This window comes from Helianthus annuus, chromosome 1, assembly GCF_002127325.2.
Source record: "Helianthus annuus cultivar XRQ/B chromosome 1, HanXRQr2.0-SUNRISE, whole genome shotgun sequence".
Classification (NCBI taxonomy): Eukaryota; Viridiplantae; Streptophyta; class Magnoliopsida; order Asterales; family Asteraceae; genus Helianthus; species Helianthus annuus.
Genome location: NC_035433.2, coordinates 136,032,039 through 136,057,540, shown reverse-complemented (window position 1 = coordinate 136,057,540; position 25,502 = coordinate 136,032,039). Strand labels below are relative to the sequence as shown.

Below are 25,502 nucleotides of genomic sequence, written 5' to 3'. Positions count from 1 at the left end.
ATATTTCCTAACTACGGTTCTGATATCTTATTTCCGCTGCCAAATTAATAAACACCGATACCACTGATCTGGATCTCGCGACACCCGCTCCCAGGGTAGGGGTCGGAGGCTGCGACAATGAAGAACTTTTTATTTGAAATAGTTCATTATAATAAAATTTAGTATCATATATCAGGTAAAAAGAGTAAAATTTAGTATTTTATTTTTGGTAAAAAAAAGTAAAGTATAGTTTTTTTTAATCAAACTTAGAGTGATTTTAATGGAATATATTCAAAATTTGTTTACAATTGCAAGGTTATCCTTATATTAACTATATATTATTTTAATAGAATATATTGAAAACTTGGTTACTATTATTCAAAGTTATTCCTATATTAACTGTATATTATTTAGTAAATTCTACTCCACTCATTTATTCTTATATTAATTAACTATATATTATTTAGCAAATTCTACTTCACTCATTGAATCACTGCCTTTTATTTTTTTTTAGTTCTTTTACTTTTCAACCTTTTATGTTTGTGCGTTATAATGTTCGTTCATCTTTTTTCTTTTTAATCTTTATACTTTTTAACCTTTACAAGCTTGTCACAAAAGTTTCCATATTTAACCCTTATAATTTTTAACTTTTAAAAAGTGGTCACCGATACAATTTTTTTTATGATTAAACGGCTATGTCGTAACGTGTGGGTTTTAAGTCAACTTATTTTTTCTTTTTTATATGTTATGTTTTGGTTTAATTTTTCATGAGTTAACATCACGTAACGCGTATGTGTGGTTCATCGTCTCTTACTATTCAGTGTTTTTACTTTAAACCCTTATAATTTTAATCTTTTACAAATTTATCACAAAATATTTTTCATTTTTAATCCAACACTTTTCCACTTTCAACTCTGGTCTCTACTTTTCCTCTTTCACAAATTTTTCGTTTTACCTTTCGGTCTAAATTTTATGCGTTAACACACTACAACATGTGTGTGTGGTTCAACGTTTTTACGTATATTTTTTGTCCGTTTAACTGGGCCATCGCAACGCGCGGGTCCTAAATCGGCTTATTATTCTATTCTATTTTTAACATTTCAGTCTAATTTTTGCGCGTTAAGACGCTCAACAGGTGTTTGGTTTACCATTTTACATTTACCTGCAAACCACGGGTCCTATATCTAGTTTCTTAAAATTTACTTAATAGTTTTTTTTAGCTGTCTTCGAAAATCTTAAAAGAAAAGAAATTGAGCCATTAGCAAGATAAAAAATTGGGCCCTAGCTGTCCTAGTTTATTTATTATATTGAAACAATTTATATTTTTTAGTTAGTAGGTTACCTTGGTGTTAAAAGGAAAATCCAAAAGTCAAGAAGTCAAAACCCTGTGCTCTTAAACAGTTAAACCCTCTGTGCAAGTGAAGATGACAATTCACCATCATCATGAACCGCTCAAGACTATATACCCTGACCTTTTTAGATTGGAAGTCGATAAAAAGTGCTCGGTGGCCGAGAGGATCAAGAAGCATGGCAGCGACATTACTTTTAACTGGTGCTTGAAATCGGATATTTCCGATGCGGGTATGCAGTCCAGTTTTGATTTGTTGTTATCTCAGTTAAATAATGTCCACATGCGGTGGATTCGGATCGGTGGAAATGGATTTCGGATGCAGCTGGTTTGTTCTCTATGAAGGCGGTAAAGAACTTGTTGAAAGAAGAAGCTGTGCAGGAAAATAGTTTCGTGTTGGATTGGTGCAAATGGATTCCGGCCAAGGTTAATATCCATGCTTGGAGGATGGAGATGGATCGACTCCCTACGGCGGAAGCTTTAAAAAAAAGGAATGTTAACATCGGAGATTCAGGATGTCCGTTGTGTAGTAGCTCGGAAGAGGAAAATGCCGAGCACTTGTTCATTGCTTGTTATGTTGCTTCGAATGTTTGGCTCGGTATTAGCTCTTGGTGCAAAATTCCTAATATTTTCGCTTTTTCTCTAAAAGACCTCCTTTCCTTCTACAAAGACCTCAGAACTTCGGATAAGAAGAAGGAAGCTGTGCAAGGTATCATTATGATTGCTTGTTGGAGTTTATGGCGTGCCAGGAATAACAAGAAATTTTCGAATATCCAGGTTAAAATAGATAGTGTGCTTAGCGAAATTAAGGCTTTGAGTTTCCTTTGGTTTTCCAATAGATCGAAGCATAAAGGGATTGATTGGAAGGAGTGGTGTTCCTTTGTAAATATGTAATCTAGTAGTTTGTTGTTGTTTGTCGGCCCAGCTTGGGTCGGCGTTTCGTTCTAATGAAGTTTACCTTTCATGAAAAAAAAACCTCCATTCATCTTCGTCCAATCATTTGCCACTGGCAGAATATTAATCGATGAAGTAAGTGACATCCAAAATCCAATCATCCGTATTCCGTACATACTCTTTTTAGATAACTTCCTAAGAACATCTCCAATAAGGCACTATTTAGGTGTTTTTAGGGAGAGAGAAAGTGATGTGGAGGAGAGAGGGTGTGAGGTGGAGGAGAGAGGATGTGAAAATGTTTGTGAGGAAAAATGAGAAAAAATGGATGAGTGTGAGTTATGTGAGTGTAGTGAGAAGAGAGGAGAGAGAAGAGAGGAGAGAGAGAAAAAATGTGTTTGTGAGAGGGGCAAGTGAGAGAAAGAATATGATTGGTTGGGCATGTGCCAACTAGACACCCTAAAGAATGAGAAAAAATGCCCCTTATTGGAGATGCTCTAATCAAAGATGCTAATTTTGCTTAATGGGTTTCTGCTTTTTACTATTTTTGTTGCTTTAATTGTGTTTTATATTCATTAATTCAACAATTCTTTTCCTCATCAGTGTTTATTTAATACCGCTTTCTGATGGGTATTAATCTAACGCCATTTTGCTATGAGGGGTTTAGTGATGTTAACTTTTGTGTTAGTATTCTCAGTTCATGTGTTCTCGTTTTCGAAGAAGAGGGATACGGTGAACATTGGAGCCATTATGAACGTGGATACCGTCAATGGGAAGGTCTCAACCATTGCCATGAAGGCAGCTGTGGATGATGTTAACTCCGATCCCAACGTTTTGCCTGGAAAAAGATTGAGTCTTTCCATTCATGATGCGAACCACAGTGGCTTTCTCGGTATTGCTGGTGGTAATGTTTTTTTAGTTCATGTAATTTTGTTTTACCCTTAATTTTTTATGCTACTTCCTTAAAAGCTTTTTAGTTTTACTTGGGTGGCAATCGTATTGGGTTAGTCATTGGTGGCTTGAATTGATGAATTTGAACACCACCTAATATATGTGTTTAACGGGTCGCAAATGGGTTGAACTTACAAAATATACATCTTAGTTTTCAATTGATCAAATCATTTTAGGTAAAAAAGTTGAGTGTAGTTAACATGATTTATGACCCCTTTAATTAAACGAGTCAAATAAGTCAACAAGACGCAACATGTCTTACAAAAAGGGTTAGCCATAAAAATCCGAACATGGGATACCTCTAAACCCTTATTTCAGTAATAATTCCTTAACATGAGTCCTTAAAATGTACATCTAAACAAGCTACTATAAGGATCATAGTTGTCAATAGCGGCTATAGCGATCGTTGTAGCGTGCTATGTAGGGAATTGGTGAAGTTTCGCTATTTGGATTATAGCGACTAATAGCGTAAATAGCGACAATTATTTTTTTATTTGAGTTAAATGCCCGGATAATCCCTGTGATTTAGCCTTTTTTCACCTTTAGTCTCAAACTTTCTAAAATTACCTCTATAGTCCCCAAGTTTTCAATTTTCGTTCCCGAATAGTTTCTGGCGTGATAGGGGGTTAGTTTTCTCAGTTTTATCTATGTAAAATTACTTAACTACCCTTACTTATTATAAAAAAAAAAATAACTAAAACCACACTACCCATTCCTCGTAACCCCACCCCACCCCCTTCCTCTCTTCTTCTCCAAAACAAACCAAAAGCTCCAAAAAACACCATTCATGGCAGATCTAGTTTTCTTCCCTGTACTTATTATACCATCACCAAAACCCCAAAAAAAAAAAAATTAGAAAAATATAAAACAATAACTGAAGCATGGAATCAACGGCAATAAACTCAATATCGTTGATCTAGAAGTTAATGCACTTACGTTTCTAACAACATTTATTTTTCGTCAATCAAGCTTCTGTATTAAAGGGGATGGTGATTTGGTGGTGCTCACCACGCACCGGATAATCCTCCACCACCCACCGAAGAATCCTCCACCAGCCACTTTTTTCTGCAAACTCAGCACCACCATCATCACCACCGGCATCAACTTCCGACAACCCCTTTTTCAACGATCTCACCCTAGACCCACTGCTGCAATCACCTCCGTCATCGCCGCCACCACCGTCGCGGTGTTGATTTGGTTATTCTAATTTGGTTACAAGTGAAGGATTGACGACTTGTTTTAATTTGTTTAAGATATGTTGAACATGATTAATGGTGGTGGTTGTGAAGACGATTCATTGGTGATGATGGTGGCGGTGCTGGTTTTGGCAGTGATGGTAGTGGTGGCTGAGAGGTGATGGCGGGTGTGGAAGTGGAGGTGATGGTGGTTGTGGTGATGGTTTTTCAAAGGAGCCAGAGAGAGTAGAGAGAGAAAGGGAGAGAGTAGAGTGAGAGACATGTGGCTAGTATTATATATAATACTTAATTAATTCATTTTGTTTTACTTAAGGGCATTATAGTCATTTTATACCAACTTAACTTAGAAAATTAACCCTCATCCATGCCAAGGACTATCCGGTAACGAAAATTAAAAAGCTTGAGACTATAGAGGTAATTTTAGAAAGTTGGGAACTAAAATTGAAAAAAGGCCAAACCACAGGGACTATCCGGACATTTTAAGTCTTTTTATTTTTTATTGTTGATGTAAATAGCAATTAGATATAGCTATAAAATAGTTGGTTATAGGTTTTTGTTAAAAATACATGTAAAACAGCATATATATATATATATATATATATATATATATATAACAGGGTATTTTATATAATATACATATAAAAATTTTCAAAATTCTTTTTGCTAGTGTATCGCTATTTATAAAATAGCGCTCGCTATTGGTCACTATTCTCTATGTAGCATATAGTTCCCTTGTCACTATTTGTTGCTATTTGCTGTTAACAACTATGATAACAGGGGAGGAGCTTAGTGGAAACCCGAGGGTGCACCCACCCCCCAAATGTTTCGGTTAGAAGTGTAAAATTTCTGATTTTTCGTCCAAAAATTTAAAAATTATAAAGGATCCCTAACCCCTAATTATTTGGGATAATCAGCAAAATAGCCATTGAATGGTCAACTTTTCAAAAATGGCCAACTGAAACGGCTCCACAAGCCTTTACACGAGTTCCGACACAGCTTAAAAGAGTTTTTCTCAGCAGCCACTCACCTTTTGACACGTGTGCAACTGGCAACTGTATATGCTTTAAGATTTCAAGACAAGTTTGACATTTATCCTCTGTTCACTGTTCAGTCTCTCTCTCTCTCTCTCCACCTGTACCTGCACATCTTTTGGTTATTACTTTACTACACATCTTTCTTATGTCTGTATATATGTACATATATACATATCTTCATCTTCACCGAGCACCACCACCACCCTCACCGAGCACCACCACCCTGCAACCAACCACCACCGTCACTGAGCACCACCACCCTCACTGAGCACCACCACCCTCCACCCACCACAACCACCACCGTAAACCACCACCACCCTGCACCGAGCACCACCACCCTCCACCCTCACCGAGCACCACCACCCTCCACCCACCACAATCACCACCGTAAACCACATTCTCTCACACTTTTCTCTCTGCAAACCCTCACCGGAAAATGAACGAACCCAATTTCTTCACCGGCGAATACAGTTACATTCACTGGAAAACCGATGACGTCATGTACAACAACAATCAATTTGTCATCGATGACTTGCTTGTTGACTTTCCTAACCACGACGACGACGTCGTTTTGAACGATGAGTTTTTCGATAATGTTATAGGAAGTTCAGCTGATTCGGAAACGATTACTGCTGTTGATAGCTGTAACTCCTCGGTGAAGTGAAGAAGAAAATGACGTGCAGAGCACCATTAAAGAAGAAAGATGTGCATATAAAACGAGATAGAGAGAGAAAGAGGAACAACTGGGTGATGTGAGAGAGAGAGACTGAGGGGACAGCAGCACACGTGGTAAAAGACGATTGGTTGTGAGGAAAGTTCTTAAATTTTAACTTGAGCCGTGTGGAAATTTGCGAAAGCCCATTTTATGGGGTGTCAACTGGCTATTTTTGAAATTTTGACCAAAACTTGGCTATTCTCGTGATTAGCCCCAATTATTTTCCTTTCTTCAAACCCCCGACCCCCCCCCCCCTCTTGCGAAATTTTTGTCAAGTTCCTCGATAAGGATACATATGAGATATATCTGAAAACCCGGTTAATCTCTTAACATCACACTTAGTTAGAATATATATTACATAGCGGTTATAAACTACGAGGACCAATGTTGTCAAGTTGAAAGATGGAAACCACCACCCTTTACCGAAAGGGTGTGTCCCTCCCTCACATTGATTGCGATCGGTACAAGGCAAAAAGAAAGGAAACGCACCGGTTGGATTTGTACGGACAAGAAACAACACACCTCTTCAAGGATTGATCACAACCACACATCCAAGAGATGTGACTTTTCACGAAGAGACACAACCCTTCACTCGTACCCGTAGAAAACTATAAATAAGATAGAATAGTTTCATTTGTAATCACTACTCTCAATTCGATTGTACATGCATTCATTCGGTTATTACATTCAAGTTATTATTATTCAAGTTTGTTAATCACGCTCGTTCTGGAGATCAAGATCCATTTCGGGCCAACAAATTGGTATCAGAGCATCAGGCTCTAGGCGTGGGAATCGCAAGGCATCGCAGGGAATTCGCGATCAGGTTTCAATTTCGTTTTCAATTCGCAAAGTTCATTTCAGAATTTTTAATTTTCGGTTCTAGGGTGATCGGTTGAACCGAAGGGTTGGTTAGGAATCTAGGGTTTGTTTGATTCCGGGGTTTAGTGCGAATTAGATTGTTGATTGTTTGATTATTACACGATTCGGGTAATCGTGGGATTGTGAGATCTATTGAAACCAAGAAAATAAAAGTTTAGTAGAAGTGAAGATTGTTCGGCAGGAAGACATGTCAGGAACATCCGGACAAAATCCGATAATAATACAGAAAGAAGGAAATTCTCTTTCCCAGTTTCAGTGTCCGATTCTGAAACCCACAAACTATACGGTTTGGGCTATTCGTATCAAGACAATTCTTGAAGCGAATGGTTTCTGGGAAACGATCGAACCGGCAGAAAATGCAACGGTAGACACTAAGAAAGATAAGTCTGCAATTGCATATCTGTTTCAAGCAATACCAGAAGATGTTGTATTGCAAGTTGCAAGTTGTAAGACTGCAAAAGAAATTTGGGATAATCTAAAGGTTAGACACGTTGGTGTTGATCGGGTACAAAAGGCGCGTATGCACACGTTATTATCAGAATTTGAATTGTTGCAAATGAAGGATGACGACACTATTGATTCGTTTACCGCAAAGATTAATAGTATCGTTACCCGGGCAACTGAAGTAGTAACGACATTGAGTCAACCGACTCTAGTACGCAAACTTCTAAATGGCGTACCGGATAAGTTTACTCAAATCGTTGCCTCCATAGAACAATACTCCGATCTAGAAACTATGACGCTAGAAGAAGTAGTCGGAAGATTAAAGACATATGAAGAACGGCTCAGGTTAAAGAAAGAAAATCAAGGAGAAAGCCAAGATAGGCTTATGTTCACACACCATGATAACACCAGAGGAAGACAATCTGGAAACCGCGGACGTGGTAGGTTTAACCAAACACGTGGAAATTGGCGAAACAACGGAAATAGGCAAAGTCCCAAAAACGAATAATCTACATCTAGACCTAGAAATGGAAATTCTAGAAATTGGAGGAAGTTTGCAAGAACCGACCTAAGTAAGATCCAATGCTTTAAGTGTCAGAAGTTTGGACACTTCAAGAAGGACTGTTCTGAGAAAGACGAAGTACAAGAACATTCAAACCTCGTCGAGGAAGACGAAGCACCCGTATTGCTAATGACAACACAAGAAGAAAATGTTGTTCAAGAAAGGGCTCTGCTAAACGAGGAACGTATAAAACCAACAAGTTACGCCTCAGAAAATGAAAATCTATGGTACTTAGACAATGGGGCCAGCAACCACATGACAGGAGTACGAAGTCACTTCAAGGAGTTAGATGAAACGGTGACAGGGCAAGTATGGTTCGGTGACGTGTCACAAGTAGAAATTAAAGGCAAGGGTTCAATACTACTGGAATGTCTGAACCAAGAACAAAAGCTTGTTTCACAAGTATACTACATTCCAAGTCTGAAAAGCAACATATTGAGCCTCGGACAACTTACCGAAATCGGTTGCAAAGTGGTTATGGACGGAGATCAACTTACTATCCGAGATCGAAATAGAAAGCTACTAATGCGAGTCAAGAGATTGAGAAACAGGCTGTACAAAGTCAAACTGAAGACTGGAAAACCAATCTGCCTACTATCAAAGACCGAAGACATAGCATGGTTATGGCACGCAAGGTTAGGCCATTTACACTTTGATGCTATTAAGGAAATGACTCGTAAGAACTTGGTACATGGAGTTCCCCAAATAAGTCATGCTAGTCAAGTATGTGACGCATGCTTATTAGGAAAGCATAGTAGGGCACCATTTCCAAATCAGGCAAAGGTCAGATCTTTAAAACCTCTGGACTTAGTCTATGGAGATTTGTGTGGTCCTATAACTCCACCAACACATGCTGGGAAGAAGTATATATTCTTACTTGTAGACGATTGTACTCGCTACATGTGGGCATATTTACTAACTTCCAAGGATCAAGCACTCGAAACATTTAAGGAGTTCAAAGAAAAGGTAGAAAAGGAAGCGCAGACCAAGTTAAAAATGCTAAGGACAGATAGAGGAGGTGAATTCACATCGGCTGAATTCAACAAGTATTGCAAAACCAACGGCATAGCAAGACAGCTTACAGCACCATATTCCCCACAGCAAAATGGAGTAGTAGAAAGGCGAAACAGGACAATGTTATCCACTACTCGCAGTATGCTAAAGGCAATGAACATGCCACAGAACTTTTGGGGTGAAGCAATACGACACACGATATACGTACTAAACAGGGTTACAACAAAAGCCCTGGTGAACAAGACACCATATGAAGCATTGAAAGGAAGGAAGCCAAATCTGGAACACTTGAAGGTCTTTGGCTGCACGGCTTATGCTAAGGTACTACCACTTCAACAAAAGAAGTTAGATGATAGAAGTGCACCTATGGTTTACCTTGGAATAAAAGAAGGATCAAAGGTATACAGACTATATGATCCGTCAAAGAACAAGATATGTGTCAGTAGAGATGTAAAGTTCATGGAAGGTCAACCATGGAACTGGAATAGTTATATGGAAAGGGTAGATTGAAGGAATCCCGAATGGACAAACTTTGTCATTCAAGAAGATGACATACCACCAGAATTAGAAGAAAATGAACCAAGTAGTCCTGGAAGTAGCGGGCCACATCATGATAATTCAGAAATAGATCAGACAGAAGAACAAGACTCCTATGTAACCCCGCCAGCACATTCGTACAATCAGAACTCAGCAGGAAGTTCAAGCAGTTTATCAAGTGGAGGTCCATCTACCTCTGAAAGTACAACAGAGAGTATTAGTGACACTCCAGTAAGACTAAGAAGTCTCGAAGACTTGTATGAAGAGACAGAAGAAATTCAAGTAGATCCACATGAATTATTACTCGCTGAAGAAGAACCAAGGAATTACAAGGAAGCATCTAGTGACAGAAAATGGATTGAAGCAATGAAGGCTGTGTTAGACTCAATAAACAAGAATAACACTTGGAATTTGACGGAGTTGCCAAGTGATCACAAGGCAATAGGATTAAAGTGAGTATTCAAGACTAAGAAAGATGCAAGCGGAAACATTGTAAGACACAAGGCAAGGCTGGTTGCAAAAGGATATGTTCAGCAACACGGAATAGACTTTGACGAAGTCTTTGCACCAGTAGCACGCATGGAAACAGTACGACTAATGTTGGCTTTAGCAGCATATCAAGGTTGGGAGGTACATCATCTAGATGTGAAATCTGCATTCTTGCACGGAGACCTCAAGGAGGAAGTCTGTGTATCACAACCAGAAGGATTTATAAAGCCAGGAAATGCAGGAAAGGTTTACAGACTATCAAAAGCACTGTATGGATTGAGACAAGCACCAAGAGCTTGGAATACGAAGTTAGATCAAACCCTAAAGTCACTTAACTTCAAGAAGTGCACTTTAGAGAACGCAATCTATACAAGAACAAGTAAAGCTTCTACGCTAATAGTTGGAGTCTACGTTGATGACTTGATAGTAACTGGAACATCAAAGAAGGAGATAGACATCTTCAAATCTCAGATGATGAATAAATTTGATATGAGCGATCTAGGATTGCTAGCATACTATCTGGGAATAGAAGTAATTCAAACAGGGGGTGAGATAGGCATCAAGCAGACAGGATATATCAACAAGATACTCAAAGACGCTGATATGTTATCCTGCAATGACACAAAGACTCCCATGACTCCAGGAACTCAATTGACAAAGACTGAAGAAGGAGATCTAGTAGATGCAACACATTACAGAAGCCTGATAGGTTCTCTCAGGTACTTATTGCATACAAAGCCAGATCTATGTTACCCAGTCAGTCTACTTAGTAGATTCATGCAAGAACCAAATGAACAACACTTGAAAGCAGTAAAGCAAATACTACGTTACATCAAAGGAACTAAAGAGCATGGAATCATCTACAAAAAGCAAGGAGGATGTAAGATCACAGGTTATAGTGATAGTAGTTTTGGAGTTAATACAGACAAAGGAAAAGGAACAACTGGTCTGGTATTCTACTTCGGAGAATCACCTATAACCTGGTGTACACAGAAGCAACAGACAGTGGCACTATCATCATGTGAATCAGAATTCATGGCAGCCACTGCAGCAGCATGCCAAGCACTATGGCTTAAAAGATTGTTAAGTGAAATTACAGGCTGGAAGGAAGAGAAGATAACACTCAGAGTAGATAATGTTTCAGCAATAGCACTCATGAGAAATCCAGTCTTTCATGGAAGAAGCAAGCACATTTACACACGTTATCACTTCATAAGAGAATGTGTGGAAAACGAAGATATCACTATGGAACACATAAGTGGAGAACTACAACGAGCAGATATACTAACAAAGGCACTAGCAAGGATCAAGTTTGCTACAATGAGGGAACTGCTCGGGATTCAAGATTTGAAGCAACTTATGGATGTTCGAGATTAGGGGGGTGAATGAAAACCCGGTTAATCTCTTAACATCACACTTAGTTAGAATATATATTACATAGCGGTTATAAACTACGAGGACCAATGTTGTCAAGTTGAAAGATGGAAACCACCAGCCTTTACCGAAAGGGTGTGTCCCTCCCTCACATTGATTCCGATCGGTACAAGGCAAAAAGAAAGGAGACGCACCGGTTGGATTTGTACGGACAAGAAACAACACACCTCTTCAAGGATTGCTCACAACCACACATCCAAGAGACGTGACTTTTCACGAAGAGACACAACCCTTCACTCGTACCCGTAGAAAACTATAAATAAGATAGAATAGTTTCATTTGTAATCACTACTCTCAATTCGATTGTACATACATTCATTCGGTTATTACATTCAAGTTATTGTTATTCAAGTTTGTTAATCACGCTCGTTCTAGAGATCAAGATCCATTTCGGGCCAACAATATCTAGTTCTTTATTGGTTTTATAATTGTTATTTTTTCAGCATTGAAGTACATGAATGCTGATATCGTGGCTGTCATTGGTCCATACGGTTCTATGATGGCTCATGCACTTTCAAATGTTGCAAGTGAACTCCATGTCCCTTTTTTATCCTTCACAGCATTAGACCCCTCACTTTCACCTCTTCAATACCCTTATTTCATCCAAACAGCCCCGAACGATCTTTATCTGATGACCGCCATTTCTGAAATTATAAGTTATTTCAGTTATCGAGAAGTAACTGCCATATACACAGATGATGAACAATTTAGGAACAGTATATACACATTAGGTGATCAACTATGGGAGAAACGTTGTAAGCTTTCTTACAAAGCACCATTGCCACCCGACTCTTCATTAACTCCACAAGATATTCATAATGTGTTGGTCAACGTTCGATCAATGGAACCCCGTGTTATTGTTGTACATACTTACTCTCCAACGGGCCTTTCTGTTTTTGAAACTGCTAAAAGGCTTGGCATGATGAAGAAAGGATATATTTGGATTGCAACCACTTGGCTAGCAACTGTTTTGGATTCTGCTGGTAATTCTTCTAAAAATGCATCTGTTTTACAAGGGGTTCTCACACTTCGGCCCCACATACCAGATTCTAATAAAAAACGGGATTTTGAAAGACGGTGGAAGAATTTGAGTAATGGGTCGATCGGATTGACCTCGTATGGTTTATATGCTTACGATACAGTTTGGATGATTGCACGCGCCCTTGACAAGTTTTTTAATAAAGGCAGAAAAGTTTCTTTCTCTAATTATTCTCCTCTAACTGGTTTAAAGGGAACAAAAAGTTTGAATCTTGGAGGACTTAGTATTTTTGATGGAGGAAAACAACTGCTTACAAACTTATTGCAAACAAATATGAGTGGTCTCACCGGCCTGGTTGGGTTTAATCCTGACCGGTCTGTGATCCACCCTTCTTTTGATATAATTAATATGGTTGGGGGCCAGAGTTGGCTTCTTGGATACTGGTCGAACCACTCTGGGCTATCGGTTCAGCCTCCAGAGACTCTTTATGCAAAACGATCAAACCGTTCTTCTAATCAAGATTTAAGAAGTGTGGTATGGCCTGGGAACACAACAGAAAAGCCCCGTGGATGGGAATTTTCAAATAATGGGAAACCATTAAGGATTGGCGTTCCAGTCAGTGCTGGTTTTAAAGAAGTTGGTATACAGGTCAGCGCTTCAAATGAAATTCATGGCTTTAGCATAGATGTTTTTCTTGCTGCACGAAAGTTGATTCCATATCCAGTTCCTTATGAGTTTGTCGTATTTGGGGATGGTCACACGAACCACAGCTACACCGAGCTTGTAAATAAAGTTGCACACAACGTAAGTAAAGTTTCATGCGATATTTGCATTTTATGATATTTCTAAATTCTAAATACGATATTTCCAATTTATGCAGGTGTTTGATGTTGCTGTTGGTGATATTTCAATCATCACTAACCGTACAAAGGTGGTTGACTTCACACAGCCATATATAGAATCGGGTTTAGTTGTAGTGGTTCCTATAAAGAAACTAGACTCGAGTGCTTGGGTTTTCTTGCATCCGTTTACTCCACAACTGTGGATCGTCACCACGGTTTTCTTTGTCATGGTTGGAATTGTTGTGTGGATACTGGAACACGGGTGGAACGACGAATTTAGGGGCCCACCAAAGAAACAATTAGTCACCATCTTCTGGTGAGTAGCATAGATCTTGATATTGTATGTTTTCTTTTGAGGTGCCAAAGTCGGTGGCCCAGGGAAATCAGTTTGGGTTGGAACTAAGCCAGGCAAAGCGGGTGGGTAACGAACTATGTAGCACGGGGACAACATTTATGTGGTCGTACCCGTCTCGGGTACTTGTCGGGGACGGAAATGCCATGGGTACTCGTCGGGGACGTTTCCTAATGTAGGTCCCTCTCAGAGGATGAGATTCAACCTTAACCTTGTTATACTAACACACTAGCAAGTGCGGAATCCAAGCTAGTGAGCAAACCGGGATGAAACAAGCACAAACACAAACACACAAGATTCACCGATTAACACCACTTGTATTAATGCGAATGAAAGGTCCCGGTTACAAGCACAATGTTTACAAATCAGTTTTGCAAACCCTCTAATGTGTGTGTGTGTTCCTGGACAGAATGCTCTCAATCTCTCGAGTGTATCTTTCTGTCACTTGTGTCTCTAACTAATGAACACACATTGCATGGGTATATATACACCCAGCATAGGTTGTCTTGACCGAAGGATCCGATAGATGGTCGAAGGATCATCTATCGATGTCAAAGCCATCGAAGGATTCACAAGCACCTCGAAGGATGGTGTATCCTTCGAGGTCTATTAGTTTCCATCGAAGCATATCTTTCGTGGTCATCGTAGGATTTACACTATCCTTCGATGCCTTATCCTTCGACATAGACAACCATATACAAACTGTTTTGCCAAGTCAAACCAGGAGGACGGTTGACTTGGTCAAACTTACATGACTACTAAGGACATCGTTTACATCGTGACTGAATACAGACAAAGTACAGACACAAGTGCACCAACAAACTCCCCCTTGGCTGTAGCTTTGTCTCGATCTTCGATGTTTGCAGATTTGTCTCGATCTTGATCATCTTTGATCTTCATGTCTTCAAAACTCTGATGTCCTTTCAAGTCTTCAATGTCGGAGGATCTTTAAAGTCTTCACGTCTTGAAAGTAGAGAGTGTATCAACAAACTACCCGTATCATGTAGGAAGTGTGTTGACAAACTCCCCCTTAACATAAACTCCCCCTTGAGTTATGCTCGTGAATGACTTGATCTTCAAAGCTTAAGATCCTTGTGGTGTTGATGATGGTCAGCGGCAACTCGATCATCTTCATCTTTTGAGTGCCTTCACGTCGTGTCTTCATTCCGAAGCTTGTCATCGACTATGTTCTCCTTGCCTTTAGAATCTGCACATGCAAGAAATCTAAACGCGTAATGAGAACAACTGCTTGGAGTATAGTTAACATAAACAAATGACACACGTATGACCATGTCACAATCAAACACCGTCCGACAATTTGAAAGTTTAATAAATTTGTCAATTTTAGTCTTTCACTTTCAAAACATGCAAATTTCGACCGTTTATGAAGATTTAGTCAGTTCGGTTTTCAGTCAGGTTTCAGGCAACGAAGACTCGAGCTCCAACATCGTACGATCGAAAATAAAGTAGAAATAAAATCTTTTTGGTATTTTTGAATATTTCAAATGTAAAGACTGAAAGCAGTAAATAAATATATACAGACATTCTTTTTGCGAGTTTCGAGGGTAAGAGAATCATACCAATGGGCGTTGCATCAGAATCTGGAACCGGCTCAAGATGTCGCCAACATATTTAGTCTGATGGATGAATATCCCAGACTCAGTTTGTTGCACTTGTAGGCCCAAGAAGAAAGTCATTTCCCCCATAGCACTCATCTCGAATTTATCCTACATAATGCGCTCGAAATTCCTACACAAGACATCATTAGTAGAACCAAAAATAATATCATCAACATATACCTGTACCAGAAGAAGATCTCTATCTTGTTCTTTGATGAAAAGAGTACAGTCGATAAGACCTCTTCGAAAACCGTTCTCCAGCAGATAGTGAGATAAGGTTGCATACCAAGCTCGCGGTGCTTGATGAAGACCATAGAGAGCTTTGTTGAGCAACCAAACCCGATCGGGATGGATAGGATCTTCAAAACCTGGAGGCTGTTCGACGTATACCTCTTCTTCGACCACACCATGTAAAAATGCACTTTTCACGTCCATCTGATAAACCTTGAATCCTTTGAAGGACGCATAGGCTAGACAGATTCGAATTGCTTCGAGACGTGCAACAGGTGCATAGACTTCGTTGTAGTCGATCCCTTCAATCTGACGAAAACCTTGAACGACTAAACGTGCTTTGTTTCGGATAACAACTCCGCGGTCATCCTTTTTGCATTTAAACACCCAACGGGTACCAATCTTCTTGTATCCAGCAGGTTTCTCTACGAGTTTCCAGACACCCAGCTTCTGGAATTGTTGCAGCTCTTCCTGCATTGCTTCAACCCAAGAGTTATCTTTCAAGGCTTCTTTCCAAGTTCTTGGCTCTTCCTGTGAAACATAACACGCGAAAGACCAATCGTTTTGTTGCCTGGATTCTCGAATAGCCGCCTACAAGCCTGCATTGTTGTTGTTTCGCAACATGTTTCGTGTTTGAATGCAACTTTGCACATTTCCGATGATGTTTTGTTGAGGATGGGTATTATGAATCCTTGTTTCTGGATTATCTGGAACTGGAATATTTATACCCAGGTTGTTGAGATTGAGATCAACAACTAAATCAATGCCCGGAATTGACGAAGAGGATGATGCAGTTGCTTCAGCTGTTCTATGGGTATCCACTGGAGGAGTACCCTCTGAAGTACCATGAACTGCTGTTGTCGGAGCTTCTTGATCTGCATCTAGAAATTCATCATCCTCTGAAGATTCGTTCAATTCAGCAGCATCGTGAAAATCCTCATTGTCGAGAGTATTATTGTTCACCGAAGATGGTTCTTGATTGACAAGAATTGGACGAACCACTGGTGAAACTATTGCATTGTCACTCTCGAAAAACATCCTTGCCGCAGCACTTTCTTCAACGGCTTCAACATTGATCGAATTGAAAAAGTCATCGTACTCAAACATCCAAGGCTGACCAGGACATTTGACTGGCAAAGTATGCCTTTGTACTCTGACCTCAGACCATTCCTCGACCCTTTTAGTCTCTAGATTCCAGACTCGTAAGTTAGGGGTGGCATACCCAAGAAAGTATCCATCAATTGCTTTTGCCCCAAACTTTCCATTAGGATCGATGATTGTGCATGGAGCTCCAAACGGTTCAAGATAAGACAAATCTGGTTTTCGTTTTTGAAGAAGCTCAAAGCAGGTCTTATTGTGCCTTTTGACTGTAAGGACTCGGTTCAATGTATAACATGCAGAGGCCACAGCTTCAGTCCAGAATGGAATGGGCAACTGCGACTCTACCAACATTGTCCTAGCAGTCTCGATCAATGTGCGGTTCTTACGTTCAGCGACGCCATTCTGTTGAGGAGTATAAGCTGCACTAAACTCATGAAGAATACCCTTTGAAGTGCAAAACTCCGCCATGGCATGATTTTTAAATTCAGTACCATTGTCGCTACGTATCCGCCTAACCTTCAACTTATACAAATTCTCAATCTGAATGATCAAGTTTTTGATAATGCCAAAGGTTTCACTCTTGTGTGCCATGAACGCTACCCAAGAAAATCTTGAATAATCATCAGTTATCACGAGGCAGTATTGATCACCCCGAATACTCTTGTGCTTGACAGGACCGAACAAATCCATGTGCAAACGTTCAAGAGGAACTGCCACCGTGTTGATCTTCTTTGTAGGGTGCTTCTTCTTGGTTTGCTTTCCCTTCTGGCACGAAACACAGACGTCTTGAAGATGGAAGTTTTTGAGGGGAACACCATTCACCAATTCATTTGAAACCAAATGATTCATTTTGCGTAAGTGAATGTGACCCATTCGTCTGTGCCAAGAGATAGTGTCTTTTTCTGTGGCTTTGGAAACGAAACAAGTTGCTTGTGCAGACGTGGTAATAGCTTGGCTCATATCAAGGACGTACAAATCATTTATCCTTGGAGCTGACAGGAGAATCCATTCTTTTGGAATTTTGAAGCCGGGCTTCAGCACATAACATCCATTATCATCAAAGTGTACTGAGAACTGCTTGTCACAGATTTGAGAAACACTAAGAAGATTGTGATCAAGTTGTTGCACAAAGTTGATCTTGTCAAAGCTGACAATCCCGTTGGATATCATTCCTTCACCCGTAATATAACCACCTTTATCTCCAGCAAAGGCAACATAACCTCCTCTAATAGATTTGACGTCGTAGAGAAGCTTCATGTCGCCTGTCATGTGCCTGGATGCCCCACTATCAACAATCCAATGACTACTGATAGTTCCTCCTGGAACACCCTGCACATGAACTCAATCAATTAGTTGGAGATGGGGACCCAAGCCATTGTGGTCTGGGGTCTTCCATTTTCATCAATGACAATAACTTCTTGTCTTTGATGGTTGGTGAATTGTGATGTTCCCCCTGATTCAGTAACCGATTTTGGTTTCCAGGTCTGTTTTGTTTTACCAGTGTCATTCTTTAAAATTTTAACTTCTTGATTGTCTGAAGTTTTTGAATTGTCTGGTTTTACAGAAACAGCTGTTTTGTTAACCACATCGGTTTTGATCGCCTTTTCAATTTTCTTGACCTGTTGGCGTTTCTGTTTCTTTTCCCTTTCTTTTATAAGGCGGGGATCTTGTTTTGTAGAAACAGATCGCTTACGGTCATTTTGGTCACGGGGAGCATCAACTTTTTCTTTTTGCTTATGAAGATATGGACAATTTCTAATTATATGTCCAATTGTTCCACACTCAAAACATGATCTTCGTTCTACAAACCCCGAAGTATCATGTGATCTCTTAGCCGATGATGTTGAACTTTGTGAACCCGAGGTACTAGGCTTTGAACTGTTTTGTTCATTTCTTTTCAGAACAGTAGCTTTCTTGACAAAATCTAAGTTAGATTTATTTTCAAACGTTTCAATTTTGTCCGTTCCCGTCGATTTCACAAAGTTTACATTCTTGTTTTTCTTCTGATTCGGCTTCTTTTGAGTTTGAGCCGGTGATTTTGCTTTTGCCTTGGTGTGATTTTGCTGTTTCTGCACTGTTGGTAATTTCTTGTTGCCATATTGTTTTCGAATTTCATCCTTTGGAATAGGAAGACACTGTGTAACTGTAACACGTGGTCCTGTCTTTCCCAAAAACTTACTAGTCGAATTCTCAAAGACTTTACTGATTAAGGATTGATTAACATTCTTAATAGGAAAATCTTTGTCTGAATAAATCTTATCATCACCAACAAGAGTGTACAGCAAATTCACACTCTCCGACTCGTTTTCAGACGAGGACTCGATTGCAACAGTCTTAGCAGGTTTTGCAGGAGGATCACATAGAATATGATTCTCAAGAGGTATGTCCTCATTTTTAACCACCGCATCAGACTTTGCTGAATCAGTATCATCAGATTCATCATCAGAAGAATCAGCATCCTCAATCACAACTGGAGGATCCTGATTCTGTTCAGCAGTTACAAATGTATCTGCTGACCCATCTGAATCTGAGGATACTTCTTTCTGGTATCCGAGTCCTGCTGCAAACTCTTTCACATCTAGAGGCACAGATGGTTCAAAGAACACCCTGTCCTCCTCATCCGACATGGCATCATAATTATGTCTCACTGGTGGTGGACAATTCTTATAGCCTATGCACGTGACGTCCCTTTTCTCCTTTTGGACATCAATGATGTGATCCAACACATAGCTAGAACTCAAATAACTATCTAACTTGAGTTGGATTGCCTCACTTTCCGTTTTTACACAAGCCATTTCTTTTTGCATAGTCTCAAGACGAGATATATACAAATTAATGTCCGTTTGTTTTCTGGAAACCATTTTAGTTAACTCGGTTTTATCTTTCTTTAACTTTTCAATTACCGATTTAAACTCCTTTTCATGGTTTTCATAAAACATGTTGGCTTCAGTGCATTTGGAAAGGTCCACAGTCAATTTCTGATTGTGGATAAAAGTCACATCATACTTTTCTTGCAAAGCTTCGTGCTTACTTTGCAAGTCACTCAAATTCTCATTCAATGTAGTATGTTTGTCTTGCAAGTCAAACAAACTAGCTTGTAGAGCATCATGTTTGTCTTGCAACTCAGACATACTTTTCTCCACATCAGCACATCTAGCACGCAATCTATCACATTCATCACAAGTAATAACAGTGGGTTCATCGACACATACCTGACTTGATGAACCGTCGACATTATCCATAAAGGCTGAATGGAGAGAAGACGAAGCATAAGCAGCTTGATCCACCAGAATAGATCTTCTTTGAGTTTCTGCTGCAACTTCCTCCAAAAGCTCATCAATATCTGCATCGATTGCTGCATTTGATGTCTCACCCACATGATCATCGCCTGAACTGGATGATTCTTCATCAACACTCCTGCTATAACCCGAAGAGTCTTCATCCTCAGAAGATTCACCACCATTGGCGGAAGATTCTCCACCACTGGTGTGAACTAACTCCTTCACAACTTGAGCAAAACATGCTATTCCATCAGGAGCATCACCACCCAACTGGATTGACCAGTCACAACCTTCATCCACCTGAACCGCAAGTGCCCGGTTGGTTTGGTTGTTGACAGGCACCAATGTACGCTCATTGTTTCTGTTCTGGTTCTGCTGGTTGCCTTGGTTTCTGAAGGGGTTTTGGTTCCCGTGCTGTGCTGGCTTTGTACATTCCCTTTTAAAGTGACCCCGTTCACCACAGTTGAAGCACTTCACTGCCTGTTTATCGAACCCATACTTGGTGTCTCTCTTACTTTCCAAGCTGGTTCTGCCAGTACTTTCCATCCAATCCTTTGCCCTTCTCACAGCACTAGCAAAGGCCCACTTGATATCCATCAAGTCCATCTCTTCTTTATCAATCTGCCGTTAGTCTTCTTGTGTCAGATTAATGTTGCCAATCTGACCTTCTATTAATCCACAGTACGCGCTCACTGCAGTGTTAAGCAGCTCCATGTGTCCCTTAGCTACTTCTACACTGACTTTAGAGAAGCTTGAAGTGTCGAGCTGTACTGTACTTGGTTTTGATTGCTGACCAGCAGATGATGTTCCTCCATAACACGCACGTTGTTGTTGAGCAGGAGGAGGAGGAGGTGGTTGTATTGGATTTCCATACATGTCTGTGGTGGGAGGTGGCTTAACAGGAACTTGCACTGGATTGCCATACATATCCGTGCTTGTGACAAACGCCGTTTGTGGTGGAGCATGTGGACCTGTTCTTGCAGACGAAGTACTGGAAGTTCCATAATACATTTCTGGATTCTGTGGCAATGGAACTCTCTTCGCCTTTAATGTTTCCTTCTGATCCTTGTTTTCCAAAAGCTGCACGAAGTCATTGATATTTGTAGTTCTCAACACTCCGTTATACTTTAGGATTTCCAAGAAACTGCTCCATTGGGGAGGCAAAGCATCAGCAAACTTCTTCACCACTTCTGCTTGAGTTGTCGCTACACCAAAATTATTCAACTCAGTAAGCAAATGATAAAACCGGCTTGTCATGTCTCCCAAAGACTCCTTATCCATGCATGTGAAACAGTCGAATTCTTTCTTGAGCAGATCATGACGCAATTGACGTGTTGCTTCATTCCCTACTCCTCTGGTTTTCAACCCGTCCCACAACTTCTTAGTTGTCTTGAAACTGACAAACTGGTGGTAGATATCCTTGCTTAACGCCTGAGTGAGAATGGCGTATGCTTTCTTTTCCAGATCATACGTTTTCTTCTGATCTTCAGGAAGATCGGCAAACCTAGCAGTATCTGAAGCAGCAACTTCTATAGCTTGGTCGAAATCTGTGGTGAAACGTATCCACAGTTCGGTGTTTTGACCAAGAACGTATGTACGGAATCTATCAACCCAGCCCGGATATTCATTTAAATGCATCAACTTCGGAGGTCGATTCAAACTTCCGGTTTCACTTTCGCTCAATAAGATACTTTGGATGCTCGGAGTTTGATTCGATACTAATGCCCATTGACTTGATGATATGGCATTTGCTTGTGAAGATGTTGATACCGGAGACTCGGCCCATGAAGGTGATAGACTTGTGCACGTGTACTTTCCACTATCTGGAGCTGGTGTACCCCACCATGAGGGAGTGGAACCTGAACTTGTATATTTTCCACTGTCTGGAGCCGGATTCCACCAATTCGGATTCATGATTGATAAGAAAAATAAATTCTAAATTAATATTCCGAAAGATCACACACAGCCGAAAGATCCTGGTACGAAAGATCGAAAACACAGAAACTTGTTAACAATAACCAGACCACAAACGAAAGATCAACACTTGTTCGAATGATCAACAGTGTTCGAAAGATCACTGTTGACTTTCGAGCAATGGTTTCGAAAGATTCAAGATTTCGAAAGATTCACACTTGAAAGATCCTTATCTTTCGAGATAAATCCTTATCTTCCGAACAACTATCCTTCGAATAGATTCCTGGAACGAAAGATAATGCTTAGACTTCGAAAGACTACTCGAAAGATGCTTATCTATCGAGCTGTCTTTGATCGAAAGATTGTCTTTCGATGTCGAAAGATATCTTTCGAATCCTACCGACACACTGACACTGATGTGATAGGTTGGTGAAAAGGTGATGGGTTGGTGAAGTCAACTTTCGGCAAAAAGGATATGGCAGACCTTACCTTTCCTACCAACTTTGATTTTGAAATAAAATATGCCCAAAAAGGAAAACCTTATCCAGAAAGTCCGGTCACCGGAACACACCGGAATTTGGCCGGAAATCACCAAATATTTTAAAAACAAGTTTTAAGTTACCCAACCCGCTCTTGAACACTCCTGGTTAGTTTAGAACACGTTTTCCAGTTTAAAATGCAAGAAAACCACCAAAAACGGGTGCTAAACCATAAACCAAGAACTTGAACAAACTCGGTTTTAAACAAGGTAAAGAGCCTTAGCTCTGATACCACTTGTAGGTCCCTCTCGGAGGATGAGATTCAACCTTAACCTTGTTATACTAACACACTAGCAAGTGCGGAATCCAAGCTAGTGAGCAAACCGGGATGAAACAAGCACAAACACAAACACACAAGATTCACCGATTAACACCACTTGTATTAATGCGAATGAAAGGTTCCGGTTACAAGCACAATGTTTACAAATCAGTTTTGCAAACCCTCTAATGTGTGTGTGTGTTCCTGGACAGAATGCTCTCAATCTCTCGAGTGTATCTTTCTGTCACTTGTGTCTCTAACTAATGAACACACATTGCATGGGTATATATACACCCAGCATAGGTTGTCTTGACCGAAGGATCCGATAGATGGTCGAAGGATCATCTATCGATGTCAAAGCCATCGAAGGATTCACAAGCACCTCGAAGGATGGTGTATCCTTCGAGGTCTATTAGTTTCCATCGAAGCATATCTTTCGTGGTCATCGTAGGATTTACACTATCCTTCGATGCCTTATCCTTCGACATAGACAACCATATACAAACTGTTTTGCCAAGTCAAACCAGGAGGACGGTTGACTTGGTCAAACTTACATGACTACTAAGGACATCGTTTACATCGTGACTGAATACAGACAAAGTACAGACACAAGTGCACCAACACCTAAACGTTTCCAATGTCGGGGACGTATCTGATAGAAGTATCCAGCCCGTTTCCATTTATTTTTAGGGTTTTAACCCTTTCAAATTCCACAACCGGCCATTAAATAAATAGACCTATCATATTCGGCTTCTCTAATCTCTAAACTCTCAAGTCTCATCAACTCTAATTCTCTATCGATTGCGGATCTCTCACTAGATGAACCGGAATTTGAAAATGATTTGATTACTGATAATTAATTACCTTTGGAAGATGTAGTATTTTTGGAATTTGTTTAATATATTTTTATTTTTTATATTTTTTATTGCGGTACCCGTATCTTAGAATTTTGAATTTTGCCGTTTCTCGTTCCTGTATCGTCCCCGTACCCTGATCCCGTACCCGTTCCAGTGCTACTTAGGTAACGAATCAAAATGTTTTCGGACAAAATGGGTCGTGATGAAAAGGGTCATTTTAGAAAGAAAAAAAAAAAAGTCAAAATGGCCACTTTTTGTGACGGCTAGTAGGGGTGTTCAAAAAAATCTGTATCTGAAATACCAAAAATCAGTATCTGAAATATCCGAAGTTTCAGATATCTAAAAATCTGGTAAATCCGAATTTTCAGATTCAGATACGGATTTCTAAAAATTTCAAATAATCGGACTAAAAAATCTGAATTTTCGGATTCAGATACGGATTTCTAAAAATTTCAAATAATCGGACTAAAAAATTTCATTGTTGGAAATTTGGAAAACTGAATCAGATATGGATGTTTGAAAATCTGTATACTGTTTCGGATATTCATATTCATTATCTGAAAGTTTCGGATATCCGAAAACCTGAACACCCCTAACGGCTAGTAGGGATGGGCGGAAATGACGTTGTAGGTGGTGTCCATGGTTGTGAGTGGTGACGGTGGTGGTACCAGTGAGCAAATGTTGGTGGGTGGTGCTTTCCCATTTGGACGCGTTTATATTTAGCAAGTTTTATAAGAGGATATCATTTTGGCCCATTGTATGATTTGAGTAGACTGAAATTGACCAGTTGTATAATTTGTTGTGTAATTTGAGTGGACCATGATTACCCAAGCACTATGTAGTCCATATAAGTACAAAAAAACAAATTCTTAGTTTCTTAAAAACCGCTATTGGGTTGTAGCTCAACATGCCATGTTCTTGATGTTTTACAGGTTCACTTCATCAACTTTGTTTTTCGCACATAGTAAGTATCAAGTTGAATTTTTTCAACACGTTAACTTATGAATGGGCGAATTCGGGTTATGTTTCAAATATAACAGACAACATTTAAAATTTTCAGAAGAAAGCATAGTGAGCAGCCTTGGTCGACTGGTTCTCAGCATCTGGCTTTTTGTAGTTCTGATCGTCACCTCAAGTTACACCGCTAGCCTTTCATCCATTTTAACTGTTCAACAACTTTCATCTCCAATCCAAGGAATTGATTCACTGATCTTGACCAATGAACGAATCGGGTTTCAAGTAGGATCATTTGCTGAGAATTATATGATGGAAGAACTCAACATTCCAAGATCAAGACTTATGGCTCTTGGTTCCCCACAAGAATATGCTGAGAAACTCAGGGCAGGAATAGTTGCAGCTATTGTGGATGAAAGGCCCTACATTGATCTTCTCCTTGCAGATAACTGTGGGTTTCAAGTTGTTGGTGAAGAGTTCACTAAAAGTAGTTGGGGATTTGTAAGTATCTCCCTTCATACATGGCTTTTTCAGTTTATAGTATTTATGACCATTTTACTAATATAGTTTAAACGCTACGCTTGCGGTGTGCGCATATAATGTATATGTGTGGGCCCTCGGGGGCAAAAATGAAATTGCACTATTTTTTAATGTTATTTTACCAATTTCGTGAAAATAACGTTAAAAGAAGTGGACGGTTAGTCATGCATCATGTGGTGGCGATAGTCAAAAGATAAAAGGGTACAAGCACTAATCGTTGTCCTGATTGCTAAGTGTTATGTGCCTTATGTCCAAGGCTTGATATAAAACTACTATTGAGATGGGGGTCTCACTGAAAGCAGTCTCTCTATTCCTACAGGATAGAGGTAAGATTGTCTATATCTTACCCTCCTGAGACCCTACCTTAACTTTTGTTATTGGTGACATTTACTAAGTATGATGATGTTGATATTACTGATATAAAAAAAAAGGTTAATTTGCACGGTAACCCCAACGGCGGTGGGGATCTCCCCTCCCAGTTCACTACCCGACAAAGATCCCTGGCAGAAAATATCCTCTGGTCGTACTCGAGTGGGATCGAACCCGAGACCTCTCCAAATG

General features: G+C 39.8%; 1 protein-coding gene across 1 annotated transcript in view; it reads left to right on the top strand.

The window, feature by feature from the left end:
- The window catches only part of LOC110879815 (glutamate receptor 3.2-like), a 70,641-nt gene that overhangs the window by 43,891 nt on the left and 1,248 nt on the right, over positions 1-25,502 (top strand). Inside the window, exons 3-6 of the mRNA XM_022128355.2 lie at positions 11,917-13,256; positions 13,333-13,610; positions 24,380-24,411; positions 24,508-24,902. Of these exons, the coding sequence (XP_021984047.2) occupies positions 11,917-13,256; positions 13,333-13,610; positions 24,380-24,411; positions 24,508-24,902 (2,045 nt within the window). The remainder of the gene's footprint in view (positions 1-11,916; positions 13,257-13,332; positions 13,611-24,379; positions 24,412-24,507; positions 24,903-25,502) is intronic.